The sequence below is a fragment of the Ranitomeya variabilis genome, chromosome 6, assembly GCF_051348905.1.
Source record: "Ranitomeya variabilis isolate aRanVar5 chromosome 6, aRanVar5.hap1, whole genome shotgun sequence".
Taxonomy (NCBI): Eukaryota; Metazoa; Chordata; class Amphibia; order Anura; family Dendrobatidae; genus Ranitomeya; species Ranitomeya variabilis.
Window position 1 is genome coordinate 474976168 of NC_135237.1, and position 20090 is coordinate 474996257.

The following is a 20090-nucleotide window of genomic DNA, read 5'->3' on the forward strand; positions in this document are numbered from 1 at the left end:
CTGGTAAACTGGGCCCTATAGGTCTATCACATTTGGTGAATGTACACTGCAGAGAGTCTGCAAATATTACTTTACATTTATTAGATCTAAATATCAATTTACTCTAAAACATCATGTTTTCCATATTCATACTCCTTATGGCCTCCCCTGGTGTCCAGTACCGGTGAGAAGAAGCTGCTTCTAGTGTAGCCATTGCCATTGGCAGGCCTGTGCGATAGGAGGAATCGTAGTGTGACAGCTGGTGTGCTGCAGGTTTCCTACCCCTTATCCCCAACAAGCAGGAAGCTCGGAGGATGGGGAGTGGTGCGCACCTGAAAAAGCACAATGTGAAACCCCTTGCCCCCAGGACACTACTTTTATCTCTTGCAGTACTTTTCATGAATTGTCTGTTTATTAACTGGTGCAAGCACAGTCAAGTCCTTGATTTTTGACTGCCTATGCACAGTACTGGGGATAAAGCACCAGTCATGATTAGGAGGCCTCGGCTGTGTGCTGGGGTGCCAGATGAAAGCGATTCCACCTGCTCTGTCCTGTACATTCTTTAATAGGTATCTTGGTTTTGAGTCTTTATGTGACAGACCTTTCCTTCGTCCATTTTTATATTGTGTATTCACCTCTGTGCTGCTGGTTCTTCACCGTCATGATGAATTTCACCAAAGTTTTATCTGTGAAGTCTATTTAGTAACAGATTGGTACAGATGGAAAGTGAATGTCTCACTTTGGAATTACAGATAACTACTTCAAAAGATCCTGGATAGAGGTCGGGGGTAGTTTTTACTAAAAAAAAAAAAAAAAAGAAAAAGTCAGCTGTATCCAAGCAACAAGATACGACATCGCCTACAAACGAGGACTAAAAGCCTGGCAGTGCTTGATCTCCTTGATGGCTGGAATGAGGCCCTTGATTTAATGTCATCTAGCTGAGTGCACGGCGCACGCTGCTCTGGAGCTGAACTATACAGCTTGTCTTCACATTCGGTTTTCTTCGAGTTATGTTCCCGGAGATTTACGGTTCAGAGACATTGACTTACAATTTTGCCTATGTCTCAGACTGATTGCGCCTGATCTTTGAAGTATAGATGTGTTATTTGCAGCCCAGTCTGACTTTATTGTATGGATGTCAGCTTCTCCTTTCTTATTCATTTTACAGATTTAACAAGAAACCAAAAAGAGGAATCCAATATTTGCAAGAGCAAGGGATGCTGGGTAATACCCCCGAGGATATTGCCCAGTTCCTGCATCAGGAGGAGCGCTTGGATTCTGTAAGACTTTCCTTTTAATCAGATGTGTTTTGGAATTGTGTGTTACTCAACTAAATGGTTTCTGATAGTGTTAGCCCACTACATTGTCATCTAATCGGGGTGCGGCAGCAAACTGGAGTGTGCTAAACATGGTGGTGGGAGCTCAGCACCGCTGATTTATTCCATTGCATCATCCTCTGTAAAGTACGGACATAATTGAATAAAGCAGTGATCTGTACGATGCCAAATTCAGTCTCCTGCTCAACGCCCTGATGTTGTTATCATGCCACCCGCGTCCTTCTGCATGAGAGCGGGCAAATACTTGGCTGCTCTGAAGCATCCAATGCCAGGTGAATATATATATATTTTTTTTACCTTTATTGATTTAGGTGCGCTATGTATATTTTGTAAGATTGCCCACTGACAAAGACATAAATAGTTTATAATTTTAAGGATAGGCTAACATTGAGGGATAGAATGTCAAAAATAAAATCCAGAAAATCACATTGTATAAATTATATAAAGTTATTTGCATCTTGCAGTGAGAAATAAGTATTTCATCCCCTACCAACCATTAAGAGTTCTGGCTCCTACCGACCAGTTAGACGCTCCTAACCTGCATTAAAGACGTCTTACATAGTCACTCAATTAATCAGTCAGACTCTAACCTCTACAACGTGGGCAAGACCAAAGAGCTTTCTAAGGCTGTCCGGGACAAGATCATAGACCTGCACAAAGCTGGAATGGGCTACAAAGCCATAAGTAAGGCGCTGGGTGAGAAGGAGACAGCTGTTGGTGCAATAGTAAGAAAATGGAAGAAATACAAAATGTCTGTCAATCGACGTCGATCTAGGGCACCATGCAAAATCTCACCTCAAGGGGTATCCTTGATCAGGAGGAAGGTGAGAGATCAGCCTAAAACTACACGGGGGAACCTATTAATGATCTCAAGGCAGCTGGGACCACAGTCATCAAGAAAACCATTGGTAACACATTATACCGTAAAGGTTTAAAATCCTTCAGTGCCCGCAAGGTCCCCCTGCTCAAGAAGACACATGTGCAGGCCCGTCTGAAGTTTGCCAATGAACACCTGGATGATTCTGTGAGTGAGTGGGTTTTGTGGTTAGAGGAGAAAAGAATTGAGCTCTTTGGCATTAACTCAACTCACCGTGTTTGGAGGAAGAGAAATGCTGCCTATGACCCAAAGAACACCATCATCACTGTCAAGCATGGAGGTGGAAACATGTTTTGGGGTGTTTCTCTACTAAGGACATAGGACTACTTAACCACATAAGTGGCAGAATGGATGGAGCCATGTACCGTAAAATCCTGAGTGACAACCTCCTTCCCTCCTCCAGGACATTAAAAATGAGTCATGGCTCGGTCTTCCAGCATGAGCTGCAGCAACCCTCAACCTATTGTCTCCTTCCCTATAATCCTGTAGAATGTAAGTCCGCAAGAGCAGGGTCCTCTCCCCTCTGTATCAGTCTGTTATTGCTAGTTTGTTTACTGTAATTTATATGTAACCCCCTTCTCATGTACAGCACCATGGAATCAATGGTGCTATATAAATAAATAATAATAATAATAACAATGACCCAAAACATACAGCCAAGGCAACAAAGGAGTGGCTCAAAAAGAAGCACATTAAGGTCATGGAGTGGCCTAGCCAGTCTCCAGACCTTAATCCCATAGAAAACTTATGGAGGGAGATGAAGCTCCCGAGTTGCCAAATGACAGCCTCAAAATCTTAATGATTTAGAGATAATCTGCAAAGAGGAGTGGACTAAAATTCCTCCTGACATGTGCGCAAACCTCATCATCAACTACAAAAAACGTCACTGCTATACTTGCCAACAAGGGTTTTGCCACCAAGTATTAAGTCTTGTTTGCCAGAGGGATCAAATACTTATTTCTCACTGTAAAGTGCAAATACATTTATATAATTTTTACAATGTGATTTTCTAGATTTTATTTTTGATATTCTATCTCTCAATGTTAAATTAACCTACCCTTAAAATTAGATATATATATATAATAGATAAATCTGAACTGTAGATATAATAAAACATAACTTTTAATGCATACACTAAAAAGCCTCCTGGGTAAAAGACAAGACATAAGCGAATATCTTTGTCTCCCTCCTTATTCGGCAAGCTATAGCGCTTACCGCATCCGGCGCCGCTGCTGCATGTGTCGCGGCTGTGTGACAGTCACAGCACACAGGCTCTCCATGGTTTGTGACTGTCACACAGCCGTGCCACATGCAGCGGCGGCGCCGGACAACTGATTATCGGGAGCGCTCCAGGTATCCGGGTTCCCGCTGCAGCTTCTTCGGTAAGCGCTATAGCTTGCCGAATAAGGATGGAGCCGAAAATATTCACTCATGTCTATAAAAGACAGAAAAAAAACACTCCAAATCTCAATATACCTCTGGTATTGCCCCTATATTAAAAAATCGGTCTACAAAAGCTAAATACCAATGAATAAAAATTGAATAGTCTCACTGTGTATCAGGGTAATTGTATCTATTTTTTTTGCCAGGGTTGCCCAAAGCCAAAAAGGTTGAATGGGTTGGGAAATATCTCTAAAGGATGAGACGTGATGTTGATATTGAGATGAAGGTGTAATGTTCCATATTTATTCAAAAAACACCAAGAAAGACAAAGTGACGCAGAGATCTGGAGGACCCGGGTGGTGCCCATGTTAGACAAGTTATGGGAAACATGTTTCTGATATTCCAGTTGTATTTTTCTCCATTGAATTCAATTAGGAAAAAAGCCAAAAAATTTCTTATGACTTAGGGCTTGTTGTAGATTTATATTTCCATCCTACGTCCTAAAATGTGTGATCTATTCTGTTGTAAGGGAGTGAGATTTTTAGACTTTGTATTAGCGTGTATTTCCAGCACGCAATAATCTTGCCACGTTTGGGCTTCTAAGTAAAAAAAAAACTTGGCATTTTTTCTTCAGTTCTCTCATTAGCAGTGAAGCTGGTGATTTAAGCCTCACACCCAGATTAGCACAACCTCACACCCAGCAGATGTTCCAAGTCATGATGGAGAAAACTACGAGCTGGAGCATCTCCTCTGCTACATTTCTACAGCACTAATTTAAAACTTGCAGAAAGTCTTGCAAATTAACAAATATGATTTGTTTTTTATTATTATTTTAAATTTTGCTTTTCTTTTGCTTTTTTTTTGTGGGGGGGGATTACTATGCTATATAAAAGTCTGTCAACAGGACAGGTAAAAAGCTATAAGGTAATAATGCTGTTAATAGTCAGACAATGAATGGATGAAGCTGTGCTGTGTATGTGGGTTCATCACTCCAACGAAATAATGGACTCCAGTGCCCCTCAACTTGGAAATTGGCCTTTGATCCAACCCCTGCCCCTCAGTGATTAACGAGGTTGTCCACTACTCAGGATAGGTCATCAATGTCTGATCAGCCGGGGTTCTGGTACTCGGCACCCTCGACGATCAGCTGTTATTGGTGCCAGCGGTGTTGGCTGTCGGCCGGAAGTACTTGTGGAGTATGGCCGTCTACTTATAGTGGCCTCCGCAGGATACTACACATGCACATCCTATTCAATAGGAGGCAGTTGTGCAGTAACAAGCCCTGCCTACTACAAATAGATGGCCGAGCTCCACAAGTAAGTACTTCCAGCCGGCGGCCGCCTCCGGCACCGATAACAGCTGACTGGCGGGGTTGTCGAGTGATGGACCCCGGCCAATCAGACATCGATGCCCTATCCTAAGAAAAGGACAATGTAAAAGTAGTGGACAACTTCAAGCATGTGATAAGAACTTATCACCTATTAAAGGGGTTGTCCACTACTAGGACAGCCCCTTCTCAATCTGAACGTTTGCCCCTGTTAAAATAAAAATGCCTATACTCTCCTCCTGTGCTGCTGCCGTTCTCGGGGTGTGAGCACTCGCCTTCCAGGAGCTCACGTGACGTTATGTCATGTGAGTCCTTTGCCCTCTCAGCGCTGGTGACGCTTTGCCTAGAGTAATCAAGAGGACGTGAAGGCTGCGGCGCACCGTTAACTCAGTCTTGATTACTTCTTCATCTGGAGGAGGGGACAGTGACTGCATTGCTGATTGGGCGCAGGTCTCACGTGACATCGCAACCTCAGGTGAGCCCGGGAACTCGAGTGCTGACACTGATGGAGCAGCATCGGCACGGGAGGTGAGTTTGATTAGTATGAAATTATCACTATAGGACAACTGTCCTTGTGCCTCCTAGTCCCACCACACCTCCAGCACTGATTAGCTGCTCACTGTCACTATACAATGTACACAGAAAGCTGTGGTGCAGCGGGGTTATACACAGCTCAACAACTGATCTGCTGCACAGAAAATTGTGACTCCATCATAACAGCTGCACCCAGGAAACTAAGTGACACATTGCTGGAATCAGGGTCTCTGATCCTTCCTAAGGGTGCTATCACATTCCACCATTGCAAACCCTTCCATTTTAGAGAGTCATCCACCAATAGTCTTCTGACACCATATGCCGCGTCTGACAACCTCTACAGTGAGCTGTGCTATGTGGGGGGCTCAGTAACTGTTCATGTTCCTTACAGTGCCAGCCCAGGATTAATGGTAAAGGTATTGATCTGACGGATGGAAGGACCTGCAGAGCGAGGGTCTCGCTCCTGGCTAATAGATTAGGGTCCATATTAAATAGGAATTCACTAAAACTAGATCAGATACTTTGTGAGAATCTGCCTCTGAAGACAGTATAACTCCTTTCCTTGCAGGAACTTGTGTCTGGCTTTGGAATAGATCACCGATCTTGGACTTTGGTTTTCATTTGCTCTTTGTTTTCTGTTACAGACTCAGGTTGGAGAGTTCCTAGGAGACAATGATAAATTTAACAAAGAAGTCATGTACGCATATGTGGACCAGCATGACTTTTTGGGGAAGGACTTTGTGTCTGCCCTCAGAATGTTTCTGGAAGGATTCCGCCTTCCTGGTGAAGCCCAAAAAATTGACCGACTTATGGAGAAGTTTGCCGCTCGATACCTGGAGTGCAATCAGGGGTAAGCTACACTATTCTTTAGAGATGGCGCAAATCGATTTTACTGGGTCAGGTTAATAATCTGAGACCTATAGAGAAAAGTGAGCATGTTGTTATGCCACCTCAGTAGGAGAGCCTCCATACTGTGTGGGTTCCAGAGGTTGCCTTATTGTGGCCATGCCATAAATTCCAAGTTGTGAATACTCCTTTATGGCCAAAGATGGCTGCATCTATAAAGGTACGTTACACAGAGTAAACTTCATGTGGAATTAATCCAATGTGCTGACATCCTTGTGTACTCCATCTTCCATTGATTTTGTTCGGAATCCTTGCTCGCATTTCTACACATTCTCGACCGAATACTAATTGTTTATGTGAGTGTCCCTAATGGGTTAAATAGATGTACTAATAGGTTGCTTTCTAACGATTCCTTTTGAAAGGAAGCAATTGTCTACTGAAAAGTAAAAGAAAATATATAAGGTGGGGTCTGCAGTGGCGCAGGGTCAGCGGCTTGAGACAATGTGACCATTGTTTGGCTTGGTATGACCGACGTTACTGGACTACACCGCCTGGCACCATTACTGTAGGATAAAGTACATGGATGTAGTCAGTGCGGCCGATACGAGCTGCCGTCCTCCCTAACTCACTAATGTCACGTGTGATTTATAGCCTCTCAGTGTCATTAAACCTCAGCGCACATATCGGCTCTATGTGATGTCTTATCAGAGCCTCTAATAATTACCGTTAGGGAGAAATATAGCCGGTGCACAACACAAACCGCAAGGACGGAGTCATGATTTGTCCTCAGAGCCTTCATTTCACCACTTAAGGACACTATACACATTAGACTGTCGGCCAAGGCATATCCGGTTTAGGATTGCAGATCCTTTTAGATACCGATCAGATCTTTGTTATTGTGAATAGTTTATATTGCAAGCTACCTTGTAATCTGGCAGAGGAGGGCCGGTGGTTCCTTATTATGGGTCTAGTGGCCTAGTGGCCTTTTCATCGTTTTTATTTTTATTTTTTTAATCTTTCAATAATAAAATTGGCCATTTTTAGGCAATTCCTATGTATTTGCTTTTTTATTTTTCTTCTTTTATACTTGCTTAGTATTTTTTAAGTGGATCCCAATTTGATGGTGCCTGCTTTGCTAGCATGTTTGTTCACTAAGACATAAGCCATTGCCAGAGATGACTGGCAGCGACTTTCTCTGAGAACTCAGGAGCTCAACCAATTGAATGCTTTTTTTGTATGGGAGAGTCAAGAGAGGATAGTAACCGGCCGATCGCTATCTAAAATGTATGGGGGGCTTTTGCTACTTATCAGTGTCTCCTTTCATCTCCCCCTTTATTTTAAGTGCAGTTTTAGGTTTTCAATGTCACGTCTTTGTATTCCACAGACAGACCTTATTTGCCAGCGCTGACACGGCTTACGTTCTAGCGTACTCCATCATTATGCTGACAACAGATCTTCATAGCCCTCAGGTATGTGACTGGTAACTGATTTCTGTAAATTACGACATAATAATAATGCAGATCGGTGAGTTATTACAATAGTAATATATCCCAAACATGACGCGGCTCTTGCAGAAAATACCTCCAATCAGGGGTGTGGGAGCATGAGTTACGGCATAAAAAGTAGCCGCAGTCTTAAACGAAAAAAATGAGCTGAAGTTTAGGTTGGTACGCATGCAAAATATAGGAGCGTGTTCACATTGGCCATTAAACAGACAAAACCTAAGATGGAAGCAAAATGGACATATACCCTGCTGTAAGTAAATAAGTAAAAGGAATAGTGCATCTAAATAAGGCAGGGTACATAGTAAACACTGTTTTTGATGGGGAAAAAAGTGTAAGGCTATGTGCACACGATGCAGATTTAGTGCAGTTCTGCAGCGTTTTTTTCTGCAGCAGAAACGCTGCAGAACTGCACTGTGATTTACAGAACAATGAAAATCAATGTAAAAAAAAAAAAGCTGTGCACATGGTGCAGAAAAATCCGTGCAGAAACGCTGCAGATTTCAAAGAAGTGCATGTCACTTCTTTTGTGCAGAACTGCAGCGTTTCTGCACCCATTGACTCCCATTCTGTGGGTCAAATCCGCATAAAAACTGCAGATGTAATATACCATCTGCAGATTTTATGCGGATTTGGGTGTCAAAACCGCAGCAGACGGAAGTGACGTCAGGAAAGGAGGAAGTGTGTGGGCGGAGTGTAGTGAAAATGGAGTCGTACAGTCGGATGGGGATCGATGTGAGGCGTATGGTAGAAATGGTATGTATAGTGTCTCTGTGTGTGTGTGTCTATGTGTCTGTCAGTCAGTAGTGACTCATTGTAGTCATTCGTCGGATGGGACTACTGCTCCCATCGAAATGTGACGATGGGAGAGTTGTCCCATCGTCAGGCGACTGACTACAATGGGTTAAAAACACAAACACACACATAACATGTAGTACATACTCACCACATACGTCCCCGAAGGCCACCTTCCTCGATCATTCTTCTCCCCAAAAAAAAACCAAAACTTTTCCGTCGTAATCCATTAATAGGTTGTCCCACGACGTCCTCCGGTGATACACTGCAGGAGTTAATCGCTCCTGCAGTGTATCGGAGCTGCCCGTTCTTTTCCTGGAGCTAAATGAACTCCGGGAGCTCACTTTACGGCAATTGAACTGCTGTAAAATTTTTCAGCAGTGTCGTAAAGCGAGAGTCCCGGAGTTCATTGAACGCCGGTAAACTCGCGCGCATGCGCAGGCACACTGCAGGAGCTTTAGCTTCTGTCAGTGTGTTTTGGCAGCCATGGAGAGCAGTCACATCCCCTGGTGTGGCTGTTCTCCATGGCAGATCGTCGTGGGGCACTCGATATTAATGGACTACGTCGGAAAAGACTACAGATCATCAAGGGATTTGTAAGTATGGTAAAATTTAGAATATTAAAATACTTTTTCCTGTGTCTTTTTTTTGTGTTCAGTAATTTGGGGTTAATAATGGATAGGCGTCTTACAGACGCCTCTCCATTATTAACTGGGGTTAATGTCACCTTACAATGTCAAGGTGACGTTAACCCCTTCATTACCCCATATCCCACCGCTACACGGGAGTGGGAAGAGAGAGGCTAAGCGCCAGATTTGGCGCATCTTAGAGATGCGCCATTTCTGGGGCGGCTGCGGGCTGGTAGTTGTAGCCGGGGGGGGGGGCCCAATATCCATGGCCCCTCTCTAGGCTATGAATATCAGCCCGCAGCTGTCTGCGTAGCCTTTCTGGCTATAAAATATAGGGGGACCCTATGTCATTTTTTTTCTGGGGTCCTCCTATTTTAATAGCCAGTAAGGCCACGCAGACAGCTGTGGGCTGATATTCATAGCCTGGGAAGATTAACCCCTTCCCTGGCTACAAATTAGCAGCCTGCAGTCGCTGGCTTTCCCTTTCTGGACATGAAAATTGGGCGGGAGCCTACGCCAATTTTTTTTTAGGGGTTAATAATGGATAGGCGTCTTATAGACGCCTCTCCATTATTAACTGGGGCTAACTTTACAATGTCACGGTGACGTTAACCCCTTATTACCCCATATCCCACCGCTACACGGGAGTGGGAAGAGAGAGGCTAAGCGCCAGATTTGGCGCATCTTAGAGATGCGCCATTTCTGGGGCGGCTGCGGGCTGGTAGTTGTAGCTGGGGGGGGGGGCAATATCCATGGCCCCTCTCTAGGCTATGAATATCAACCCTAATCCTAAACGTGACTGAAATACGTGGCACTTAAATACGTGGCACCAAAATATCGTGACGCTTAAATACGTGGCACTTAAATACGTGGCACTTAAATACGTGGCACCGAAATATCGTGGCACTTAAATACGTGGCACTTAAATACGTGGCACTTAAATACGTGGCACCGAAATATCGTGGCACTTAAATACGTGGCACCGAAATATCGTGGCACTTAAATACGTGGCACTTAAATACGTGGCACTTATATACGTGGCACCGAAAAAAAAAAAAAGCTGACAAAAAAGCTGACAAATCAGCATTAAAAAACGCACTAAAAACGCACTAAAAACGCACTAAAAACGCACTAAAAAACTGCACCAAAACTGCACTGAAAAAAACGCACTAAAAACGCATAAAAAACGCATAAAAAACGCAGGTGCGTTTTCTGCCAGAAGATGCAGATTTTGTGCAGATTTTGTGCAGAAAATTCTGCACCAAATCTGCATCGTGTGCACATAGCCTAAAACTCATCGCACCAACGCCAAGGTGTACCCAAATCGGGATGTCCTACCCTCTAGTATTAAGAGGTCAGGCTTTAACAAATGGTAAGGTTTTAGTATTCGAGGTTAGGACCATCCCGGTTTGGGTGTACTTTGATTCTTTTATTCCCAGAATGTCAATTTATGCAGATAAATTGCAGCTTTCTTGATAAATTTCCCATGAGATTCATGGGTAAGTCAAAAGTTACAACATAGCCATTTCTTTATAGATTTCTCTACAGATCACCTATGGGTCTGCAGCAAAACCTGCAAGACGGAATTAATGTAAAAAAACACAACTGTTCACAAAAAAATCATCAGAAATTATGTAAAGACATGATTCTCCCTTCTACTGCTGATTTATTTTATTTCTAGAAGACTTTCAGTGACGTTCTCCCTGCATTCCTGCCTCCTGTGGTGACATTGCGTCCTGTGTGAACGCTGCTGCCAGTCATAGTCTAGCAGTCACATAGGAAGCAATGTGTGGGGTCTACTGAGTCTTAGAGGATGGAGACTGTCTCATTCATGTGCTTATTAGTTCACGTGGTATTCTTTATAGGCCCTGTTCAACACTTTTGAGGACACATTGGATGGTTTGTCAATAGCAAAATGTAAGCAATAGTGATGAGCAACTGTGCTCTGATAAGGTATTATCTGAGCATGATCTGGTTCTAAGAGTATGTTCGGGGTTCTCAAATACTATGTTAGAGTCCCCGCGGTTGCATGTTTTACGGCTATTCGACAGCTGCAACACATGCTGGAATTGTCTAGCACAAGCAAAAGCTGAGTGTGTTGCGGCTGTCAAACAGCCGAGAGACATGCGGCCGCTCGAACATATTATTCCAGCACGACGAAGATACTCTAATAGCACACGAGCATGCTCAGATAACATCTTATCCAATCACATTTGCTCTTCTCTAGTAAGCAAGCTTTTCACCATCTAAAGTCTAATAATTGATCACTTTAATAATCGCTATTGCCATGAAGGGTAATGTATGGATGCATATGCACTCTCACTCTGAGAGATATGGCCCAGGGTTCCTTTCCTAAATCCTCATAGATATTGGCTGTGTGACTTCTTGTGCTACTTATTTTGCATTTTTACCTTATGGCCTTTATCGTAATGTAGGTGAAGAATAAAATGACAAAGGAACAGTATATTAAAATGAACCGCGGTATTAATGACAGCAAAGATCTTCCTGAAGAGTATCTATCTGCTATCTATAACGAGATTGCAGGAAAGAAAATTTCCATGAAGGAGACAAAGGAGCTCGCAATCACAACCAAATCCTCAAAACCAAGTGAGTGAAAAGAAACGCATCCCACATGATCTCAACACGTACAGCCATCCATACCTTCCATGAGCCGAGATGTCCATGCCGGCAGCTCCAGGTTTACAAATGGTTGTGAATTTCATTACTGTCCCATTTATCTGACTGAAGCTTGCAGAAAACCATGTGCTCTCTTTAGAAAAAACCTCATTCAGAAGTATAGATATCAAGCAGTCAGATCTGCCATGTGGGGACTTGCCCTAATAGTGTACCGGGTGTATGTCGTGATGTGTTCACAGTGGTTCCCATATTTAATGATGTTTTTGTGGATGGTTTGGTGGTAAGATCTGATGCCTATTTCAGGTGTTGCTAGTGAGAAGCAAAGAAGATTATTATATAACTTAGAAATGGAGCAGATGGCAAAGACTGCCAAAGCTTTGATGGAGGCAGTGAGTCACGTCCAGGCGCCCTTCACCAGTGCCACTCACCTGGAGCACGTCAGGCCGATGTTTAAGGTGAGACTTTCTGCTATGTAAATCGCTCTTGGGAACCTGACATTGTTCTCCTCGTTTCTTCCTTGGTTAGTGAAATCTGTGACAATAAATTCCCACGTGTGCATTCTCTCTTCAGCTGGCATGGACGCCGTTTCTTGCGGCTTTCAGTGTGGGCTTACAGGACTGCGATGACACTGAAGTCGCCTCTCTGTGTTTGGAGGGAATTCGCTGTGCGATAAGGATAGCATGCATCTTCAGTATCCAGGTAAATGCGCTCAATGTCTTAAAAAGATTTTCTGGGCATTAAACCAAACGCAATAAAGAAAAACAAAAAAAACTACCTTACGTCAAGTAATGTAATAAAATTATTACTTGCCCGTTAAATTCCTCTACCGCGGTAGGTCCAATAATCCAGTCATTAACCTTATAGAGAGGATGTGCCATACATCCACGAGAATGGAGAAGCCAGTCGCGTGCCTCAGTGGTGAAGGCTACATGTATGGTAAATGACCACTGAAGCCAGTGATTGGCTGCTTGGGTCATCTGGATGTACGTGATGTCATCCTGCAAGACAAGTAAACAAAGACCAGTGGGTCCTCCACGCGGTCTGCCGGTGGTACATGACTCTTCACGGAAACTCGTCATGGAAGACCCCTCTGCTTCTAGAGGAGCTGCATCTAATATGTGTATGCACCTTTATTTCTTACACATGGAGGGGTAACGTGCACGTTCTGTGCCCTTTATTTAGCTCTTTGCTGTAGGTATTACTGTACCCGGATAACGGTCTCCCAGAACCAGGTATAACAAACTGTTATCTGTGCAATGTAGGTATTAGTGCCAAGCTTCAGTCATCATTTTCTTATGTCACAGGGCACAACCATCTAACCTTGTAATATCTTATTCCCAGTGTTAATGTTTCCCGGAGCATTTCTATGAGTTAATAACTAATCCCTTCTTACACTGTGGTCAGAATGTAATGGGAGGCACTAACATTTTTACCAGCACCTGTTGACACCTCTACAACATTAGGCCGGGGATTAATTCTGTGTTGTGGTCCATATCATGCTAGTATGTCCTTTAAATTCTCTTGTTTTGCATTTTTCCTAAATTAATGAATGTTAAAGCTGTTGAGCTGATAAACGCAAGAATAAAGGAATTTAATAAGACAAATTACATTTTAAACTGAGCACACGGCCCATACTTTTCGCTACCTCCCTTGAGAGTAAGAAAAACTTTATGCCATGTGCAAATTGGGTTCCTTGGAGCACCCTAGTAGTTCCTGAGAACTTGAATGCATCGGTCCGTCCACTGTTTTTAGCTTATGCCCTTGCCTCCCTCTCTGGTGATTGACTGCTCCTGCGTTCCTGAAGTGAGAACGGTCTGCAGTGTAAGCTCATGCATGCGAGTGTGTGTGTGAACACGGCTTTTCTCTGTGGCTTCTCCCATGCGAGTGTGTGTGTGAACACGGCCTTTCTGTGCGGCCTCTCCCATGCGAGTGTGTGTGTGTGAACACAGCCTTTCTCTGCGGCCTCTCCCATGCGAGTGTGTGTGTGTGAACACGGCTTTTCTCTGCGGCCTCTCCCATGCGAGTGTGTGTGTGTGAACACAGCCTTTCTCTGCGGCCTCTCCCATGCGAGTGTGTGTGTGTGAACACGGCTTTTCTCTGCGGCCTCTCCCATGCGAGTGTGTGTGTGTGAACACAGCCTTTCTCTGCGGCCTCTCCCATGCGAGTGTGTGTGTGTGAACACAGCCTTTCTCTCGGCCTCTCCCATGCGAGTGTGTGTGTGAACACGGCTTTTCTCTGCGGCCTCTCCCATGCGAGTGTGTGTGTGAACACAGCCTTTCTCTCAGCCTCTCCCATGCGAGTGTGTGTGTGTGAACACGGCTTTTCTCTGCGGCCTCTCCCATGCGAGTGTGTGTGTGAACACAGCCTTTCTCTGCGGCCTCTCCCATGCGAGTGTGTGTGTGTGTGTGTGAACACGGCCTTTCTCTGCGGCCTCTCCGCTACACTTCTGGCCGTATTGAGCAACCTCAGAAGACAGGAGAGAAGGCCGTGTGTCTCACACTCGTAGGCAGGAGCTTAGACTGCAGACAGCGCTCGGTTCAGGAAAGCAAGCGAAGACCGTCACCGCAGAAGAAGGTGGAATGGTGCTCTCTAGCGCACACCTACGGTGTGATTTGAGAAGTATTCGTCCCCTATCAGGCTATATGTTCAGTTTAACATGTACTTTGGGAATGACAACAATTTGTTACCGAGATGACACCATTGCTCCTTTCCACCTACTTTAGTTAGTTCCTTCGGTCAATGTAGACTCCAGTCCCAGATGTCATTCACTATAAATGAATAAACTCACATTCTGCACTTATATACATACATGAGTGAAGTTGTATCGTTCACTGTATAAGATAAATTGTACAATAATCATGTCGTAGATAGCAAGTCATCCAGAAACTGTCAGGAAGCTATTTCTGGTATAGTTTTATTTTAGATCTCATTTTCAATTATTACCCAAACGCACTTACAGGATAAGAATTAGTTGTAATTAGTTCAGAGCTGGAGAATTGGACAAAAAACTCTGAAGAGTCTTTGCTGATTATTAATTATTAAAGCAACATTCCTTTTTTGTATAACCGCATCCCCTCTGGATTATCACTCTGCACTACTTATGTGTATAATGTACTTTCTTCCATGCATTTTCACCTCCTCTTTGCTTCTCTTCGCCTCCATATTGATGGCTAGCAAAGATGGAAATGATACCTGTTGTGAAGAAAAGCTGTTTTGTAGTTTTTTTGTAATCTCTGTCTGAAGTTTGAAGGGGTATTCCCATGTCCAAGGTCCTATCCCAATATGTAGTAGGTGTAATAATAATAATGTTAGTAAACAGCTCCAATCATAAATGTAGTATAGTTCTTCTAATTCGTCATGTCGCTTACCCCATGCAGGGTATGAAGTAGCTAAAGTATCCATGGTTATAACCACTAACAGCTAACTGTCACCTGCGGTGAAGAAATCAGTTTGGTGGTTTATGTGTAATCTTTGCGTGAAGTTTTCATTTAATGATATCTTCGTACATTGGGACAGGCCTGTGGGCAGGGTCTTATCCTGGTGCTCTGGTCCCTTATTCAGCCTGTGGTCAGTGATCTGTCCAGCAACCGGGATAACCACAGTCTTGAAAGAATTGTTAAGAAAAGGCCATTCAAAAATTTGGGGGAGATTCACAAGTAGTGGACTGCTGCGGGAGTCATTGCTTCAAGATCTACCACACACAGACGTATCCAGGACATGGGCTACAAGTGTCGCATTCCTTGTGTCAAGCCACTCATGACCAATAGGCAACGCCAGAAGCGTCTTACCTGGGCCAAGGAGAAAAATAACTGGACTGTTGCTCAGTGGTCCAAGGTGATGTTTTCAGATATAAGTAAATCTTGCATTTCATTTGGAAATCAAGGTCCCAGAGTCTGGAGGAAGAATGGAGAGGCCACAATCCAAGCTGCTTGAGGTCTAGTATGAAGTTTCCACAATCAGTGATGGTTTGGGGAGCCATGCCATCTGCTGGTGTAGGTCCACTGTGTTTTATCAAGACCAAAGTCAGCGCAGCCGTCTACCAGAAAATTTTAGAGCACTTCATGCTTCCCTGTTCCGACAAGCTTTTTGGAAATGGAAATTTCATTCTCCAGCTGTACTTGGCACCTGTCCACACTGCCAAAAGTACCAATACCTGGTTTAAAAACAGTATCACTGTGCTTGATTGGCCAGCAAACTCGCCTGATCTTAACCCCTTAGAGAATTTATGGGGTATGGTCAAGAGGAAGATGAGACACCAGATCCAAAGATGCAGATGAGCTGAAAGCTGTTATCAAAGCAACCTGGGCCTCCATAACATCTCAGCAGTGCCACAGGCTGATCGCCTCCATGCCACGCCACATTGATGGAGTAATTGATGCAAAAGGAGCCTGACCAAGTATTGAGTGCATTTGTTACTGAACATACATTTCAGTAGGCCAACATTTTGGATTTTAAAATAATTTTTCAACCTGGTGTTATAAATAGTGATGAGCGAATATACTCATTACTCGAGATTTCTCGAGCACGCTCGGGTGTCCTCCGAGTATTTTTTTTTTAGTGCTCGGAGATTTAGTTTTTCTTGCCGCAGCTAAATGATTTACATCTGTTAGCCAGCTTGATTACAAGTGGGGATTCCCTAGCAACCAAGCAACCCCCACATGTACTTATGCTGGCTAACTGATGTAAATCATTCAGCTGCGGCAATAAAAACTAAATCTCCGAACACTAAAAAATACTCGGAGGTCACCCGAGCGTGCTCGAGAAATCTCGAGTAACGAGTATATTCGCTCATCACTAGTTATAAAGTATTCTAATTTACTGAGATAATGACTTTTGGGTTTTCATTGGCTGTAAGCCATAATCATCAATATTAACAGAAATAAACACTTGAAATAGATCACTCTGTTTGTAATGACTCTATATAATATATGAGTTTCACTTCTTGTGTTGAAGACCTGAAATAAATTAACTTTTTGATGATATTCTAATTTTGTGAGAAGCACCTGTACATGTTTTTGTCATCAGAATCTGGGGTAATTACCAAGGTGTTTATCACCTGATAAAGCAGCAGAATTTGCCTTTACTAAGCACAGACGTCTTTTGCTAACTACCACTGATGTAAAGCAGTACAATCACTCTGAGTTCCTACCTGTGGGTCGGAACCATGTTGTTTCCTTACCGTTTATTCCCTCATCTTGTCCTCCATGTTGGAAAAATCGTAACACTTTTTGGATTTCCATCTCTGAAATTTACAATATAATTCAAGTAGAGTATTTCATTACTCAGTTTTTATGGTTACAAATTTAAGGAGACTCCAGAATGCTTACCGTAAATTAAAAAAAAATAAACAAACAAGAAAATAGTCTTTTCTCTTGTGTCAGGTGTGTGGAGCAGATTATAACAGGTATCCAATGCCATTTATAAGTACTGGCAGCACACTGCAGAATTAATCTACGGTTTTTCCTTTATTTTATTTTTCTTTTACACTTTTATTATTTTCTTCATTCTTTCATATAAACCATTTTAGAGTTGATATAAATATAATTTCAGACAATTTCTAAGGCTATGTTCCCATGATTAGGAAATAGCAGCACTTTGGACGCAGCTAAAAATTCACTGATCAATGTGGATTTACCGCATCCAATACATTCTATTGTGGAAATTTCTGTTGCTTCTCCACAACACAAATTGACATGCTACGACTTGTAAGCCCGCATCACGGGTCAGTGTGCGCAGCAGTAAATAGAAGCCCAGTGGGCACGGGATTCCTATAAATCCCATCCACTGTGCTTGTACTGTACAATGGAGGGTGTTGAACGCAGCGCAAGTGCACTCCATCCAACACCCTGCTATTCCTGATCGTGGGCACATACCCTCACATGTTATGGAGATATATCAGAAATTTGGATTGGTGGTGGTCCGAGTGCTGAGACAACAACCAATTGCTAAAATAAAGTGTAGAAGCGCTCTGACAAGCACTGATTTCCTCTGAGAATGGTGATGGCACTTTTACATTGAGCCTGTCCTGATGTGTGGGCAGCTTTACCCAGCACGTAATGCGGAAATTTTTTGCTACAAAATCAGGAAGACTGTGACCCCAACGCACTGGTGTACAGTAATGTGTGCACTAAGGCTGTATTGTCACATCAGTGTGACGCATCGCTGTGCTGCCCTATTTTTTTATATTGGGACACCGCTAACCCTTAGAGTATGTTCTATTCTGTTCCTCAAACTTGGATCCATATAGGACATGACCTGAGGCTCACGGACCTGACTCTGAGCCCTGATTTTGATGGATGTATATGGGTCCATCTGATAAAACACCAGGCAGCACACGGATATTTTCGTGTGTAAATGCTGCCTTAGTCTGGGTAAGCGCAAGATCCATAACGCTGTGTATAAACTGTACGAAGCTACTTATTTCATATGTAGTGTCAGTTGTAGAATGCAGATTCCAGATGCTGAGTTTCTATGATACAGCCACTTCTAGAATCTCTTCCATCCCCCCGCCTGGTCTACGATCTAAAGTGGTGGCGTTGGAAACCTATTGATGTGTTGTTCTTTACCTTCCAGCTGGAGCGAGATGCCTATGTACAGGCCTTAGCAAGGTTTACATTATTAACCGTGAGCTCCGGCATTACGGAGATGAAACAGAAGAACATCGATACCATCAAGACTCTCATCACCGTGGCCCACACTGATGGAAACTACTTGGGAAGTTCATGGCACGAGGTAATTGCCGATGTCACTAATTCTAAGAACGTAAGCTGTGAGCTTGTTAGACCTCGCAGTGTGATAATCCGCAGCTACGGAAATAGTCATTACACGTATGGGTAGCGGTGTAGCTGCAGGTGACATTTCCATGTAGTATTTTCATTCAACTGGTGTTTCAATTTAGAATTAATGGGGAAACTAAAAAAAAATTTACAATGGGTTTACCCCCACATATGGGGTATCAGCGTACTCAGGACAAATTGTACAACAACTTTTCGGGTCCATTTTCTCCTGTTACCCTTGGTAAAATAAAACAAATTGGAGCTGAAATAAATTTTGTGTAAAAAAAAAATAAAATAATAAAAAAAAAAAATTAAATGTTAATTTTTATTTAAACATTCCAAAAATTCCTGTGAAACACCTGAAGGGTTAATAAATTTCTTGAATGTGGTTTTGAGCACCTTGAGGGGTGCAGTTTTTAGAATGGTGTCACACTTGGGTCTTTTCTGTCATATAGACCCCTCAAAATGACTTCAAATGAGATGTGGTCCCTAAAAAAAAATGGTGTTGTAAAAGTGAGAAATTGCTGGTCAACTTTTAACCCTTATAACTCCCTAACAGAAAAAAATTTTGGTTCCTAAATGGTGCTGATGTAAAGTAGACATGTGGGAAATGTTACCTATTAAGTATTTTGTGTGACATATCTCTGTGATTTAAGGGCATAAAAATTCAAAGTTGGAAAATTGTGAAATTTTCAAAATTTTTGCCAAATTTCCGTTTTTTTCACAAATAAACGCAAGTTATATCGAAGAAATGTTACCACTATCATGAAGTACAATATGTCACGAGAAAACAGTGTCAGAATCGCCAAGATCCATTGTAGCGTTCCAGAGTTATAACCTCATAAAGGGACAGTGGTCAGAATTGTAAAAATTGGCCCGGTCATTAACATGCAAACCACCCTTGGGGGTGAAGGGGTTAAAAAAAAGTTTTACATTTATGCAATTTTTACACTGGCCACTGGGTGTTTTTTAGACTCATGCTTCCTGTTCATTAAAGAAGATTTAAAAAAAAAAAAATAATAAAAAAATTAGACATCTCAGTGCTTGATAGCCATTAAAAGTTATCTTAAAAGGGGATGTGAAGTAGTATGGTTTTGAGACTTGGGCGTCTTCATCTGACTAATGATATCAGAAGGTACCATATCTTCATGGCACTAAAGACACTTTTGAAGAAACGTGCACAACTGGATACTTTTCTTGAAGACTTTTCGGCATCCTCATTATCACCTAAGACAGGATGACCGTGACCGATAACACACCTATGCACGTCCGATACCCCAAGATCCACCATTTGCTTCAGGTGATGTCACAGCTGACCCTGCTTCCCCTGCGTTCACAATGATCTTTGCACTTGTTACTTCAATACAAAAGATAGGCTCAGAGTCTGTTCATGTGGCTTTCCTGAAAAACTAGAAGTATAATTATAGAATTGCCTTAGAGTCCTATGTGAAAATTACACTGATATGAA

At 42.8% G+C, this 20090-nt stretch overlaps 1 protein-coding gene across 2 annotated transcripts in view; it reads left to right on the top strand.

The window, feature by feature from the left end:
• ARFGEF1 (ARF guanine nucleotide exchange factor 1) overlaps window positions 1-20090 on the top strand; it is a 153406-nt gene that overhangs the window by 93337 nt on the left and 39979 nt on the right. For both annotated transcript variants that reach the window (XR_013217048.1, XM_077270645.1), the window contains exons 15-21: window positions 1148-1259; window positions 6082-6287; window positions 7668-7752; window positions 11645-11816; window positions 12150-12301; window positions 12417-12545; window positions 18420-18578. Coding sequence is in view for 1 of the 2 variants with exons in the window: in XM_077270645.1 (XP_077126760.1) it covers window positions 1148-1259; window positions 6082-6287; window positions 7668-7752; window positions 11645-11816; window positions 12150-12301; window positions 12417-12545; window positions 18420-18578 (1015 nt within the window). In the remaining variant the exon portion in view is untranslated. The remainder of the gene's footprint in view (window positions 1-1147; window positions 1260-6081; window positions 6288-7667; window positions 7753-11644; window positions 11817-12149; window positions 12302-12416; window positions 12546-18419; window positions 18579-20090) is intronic.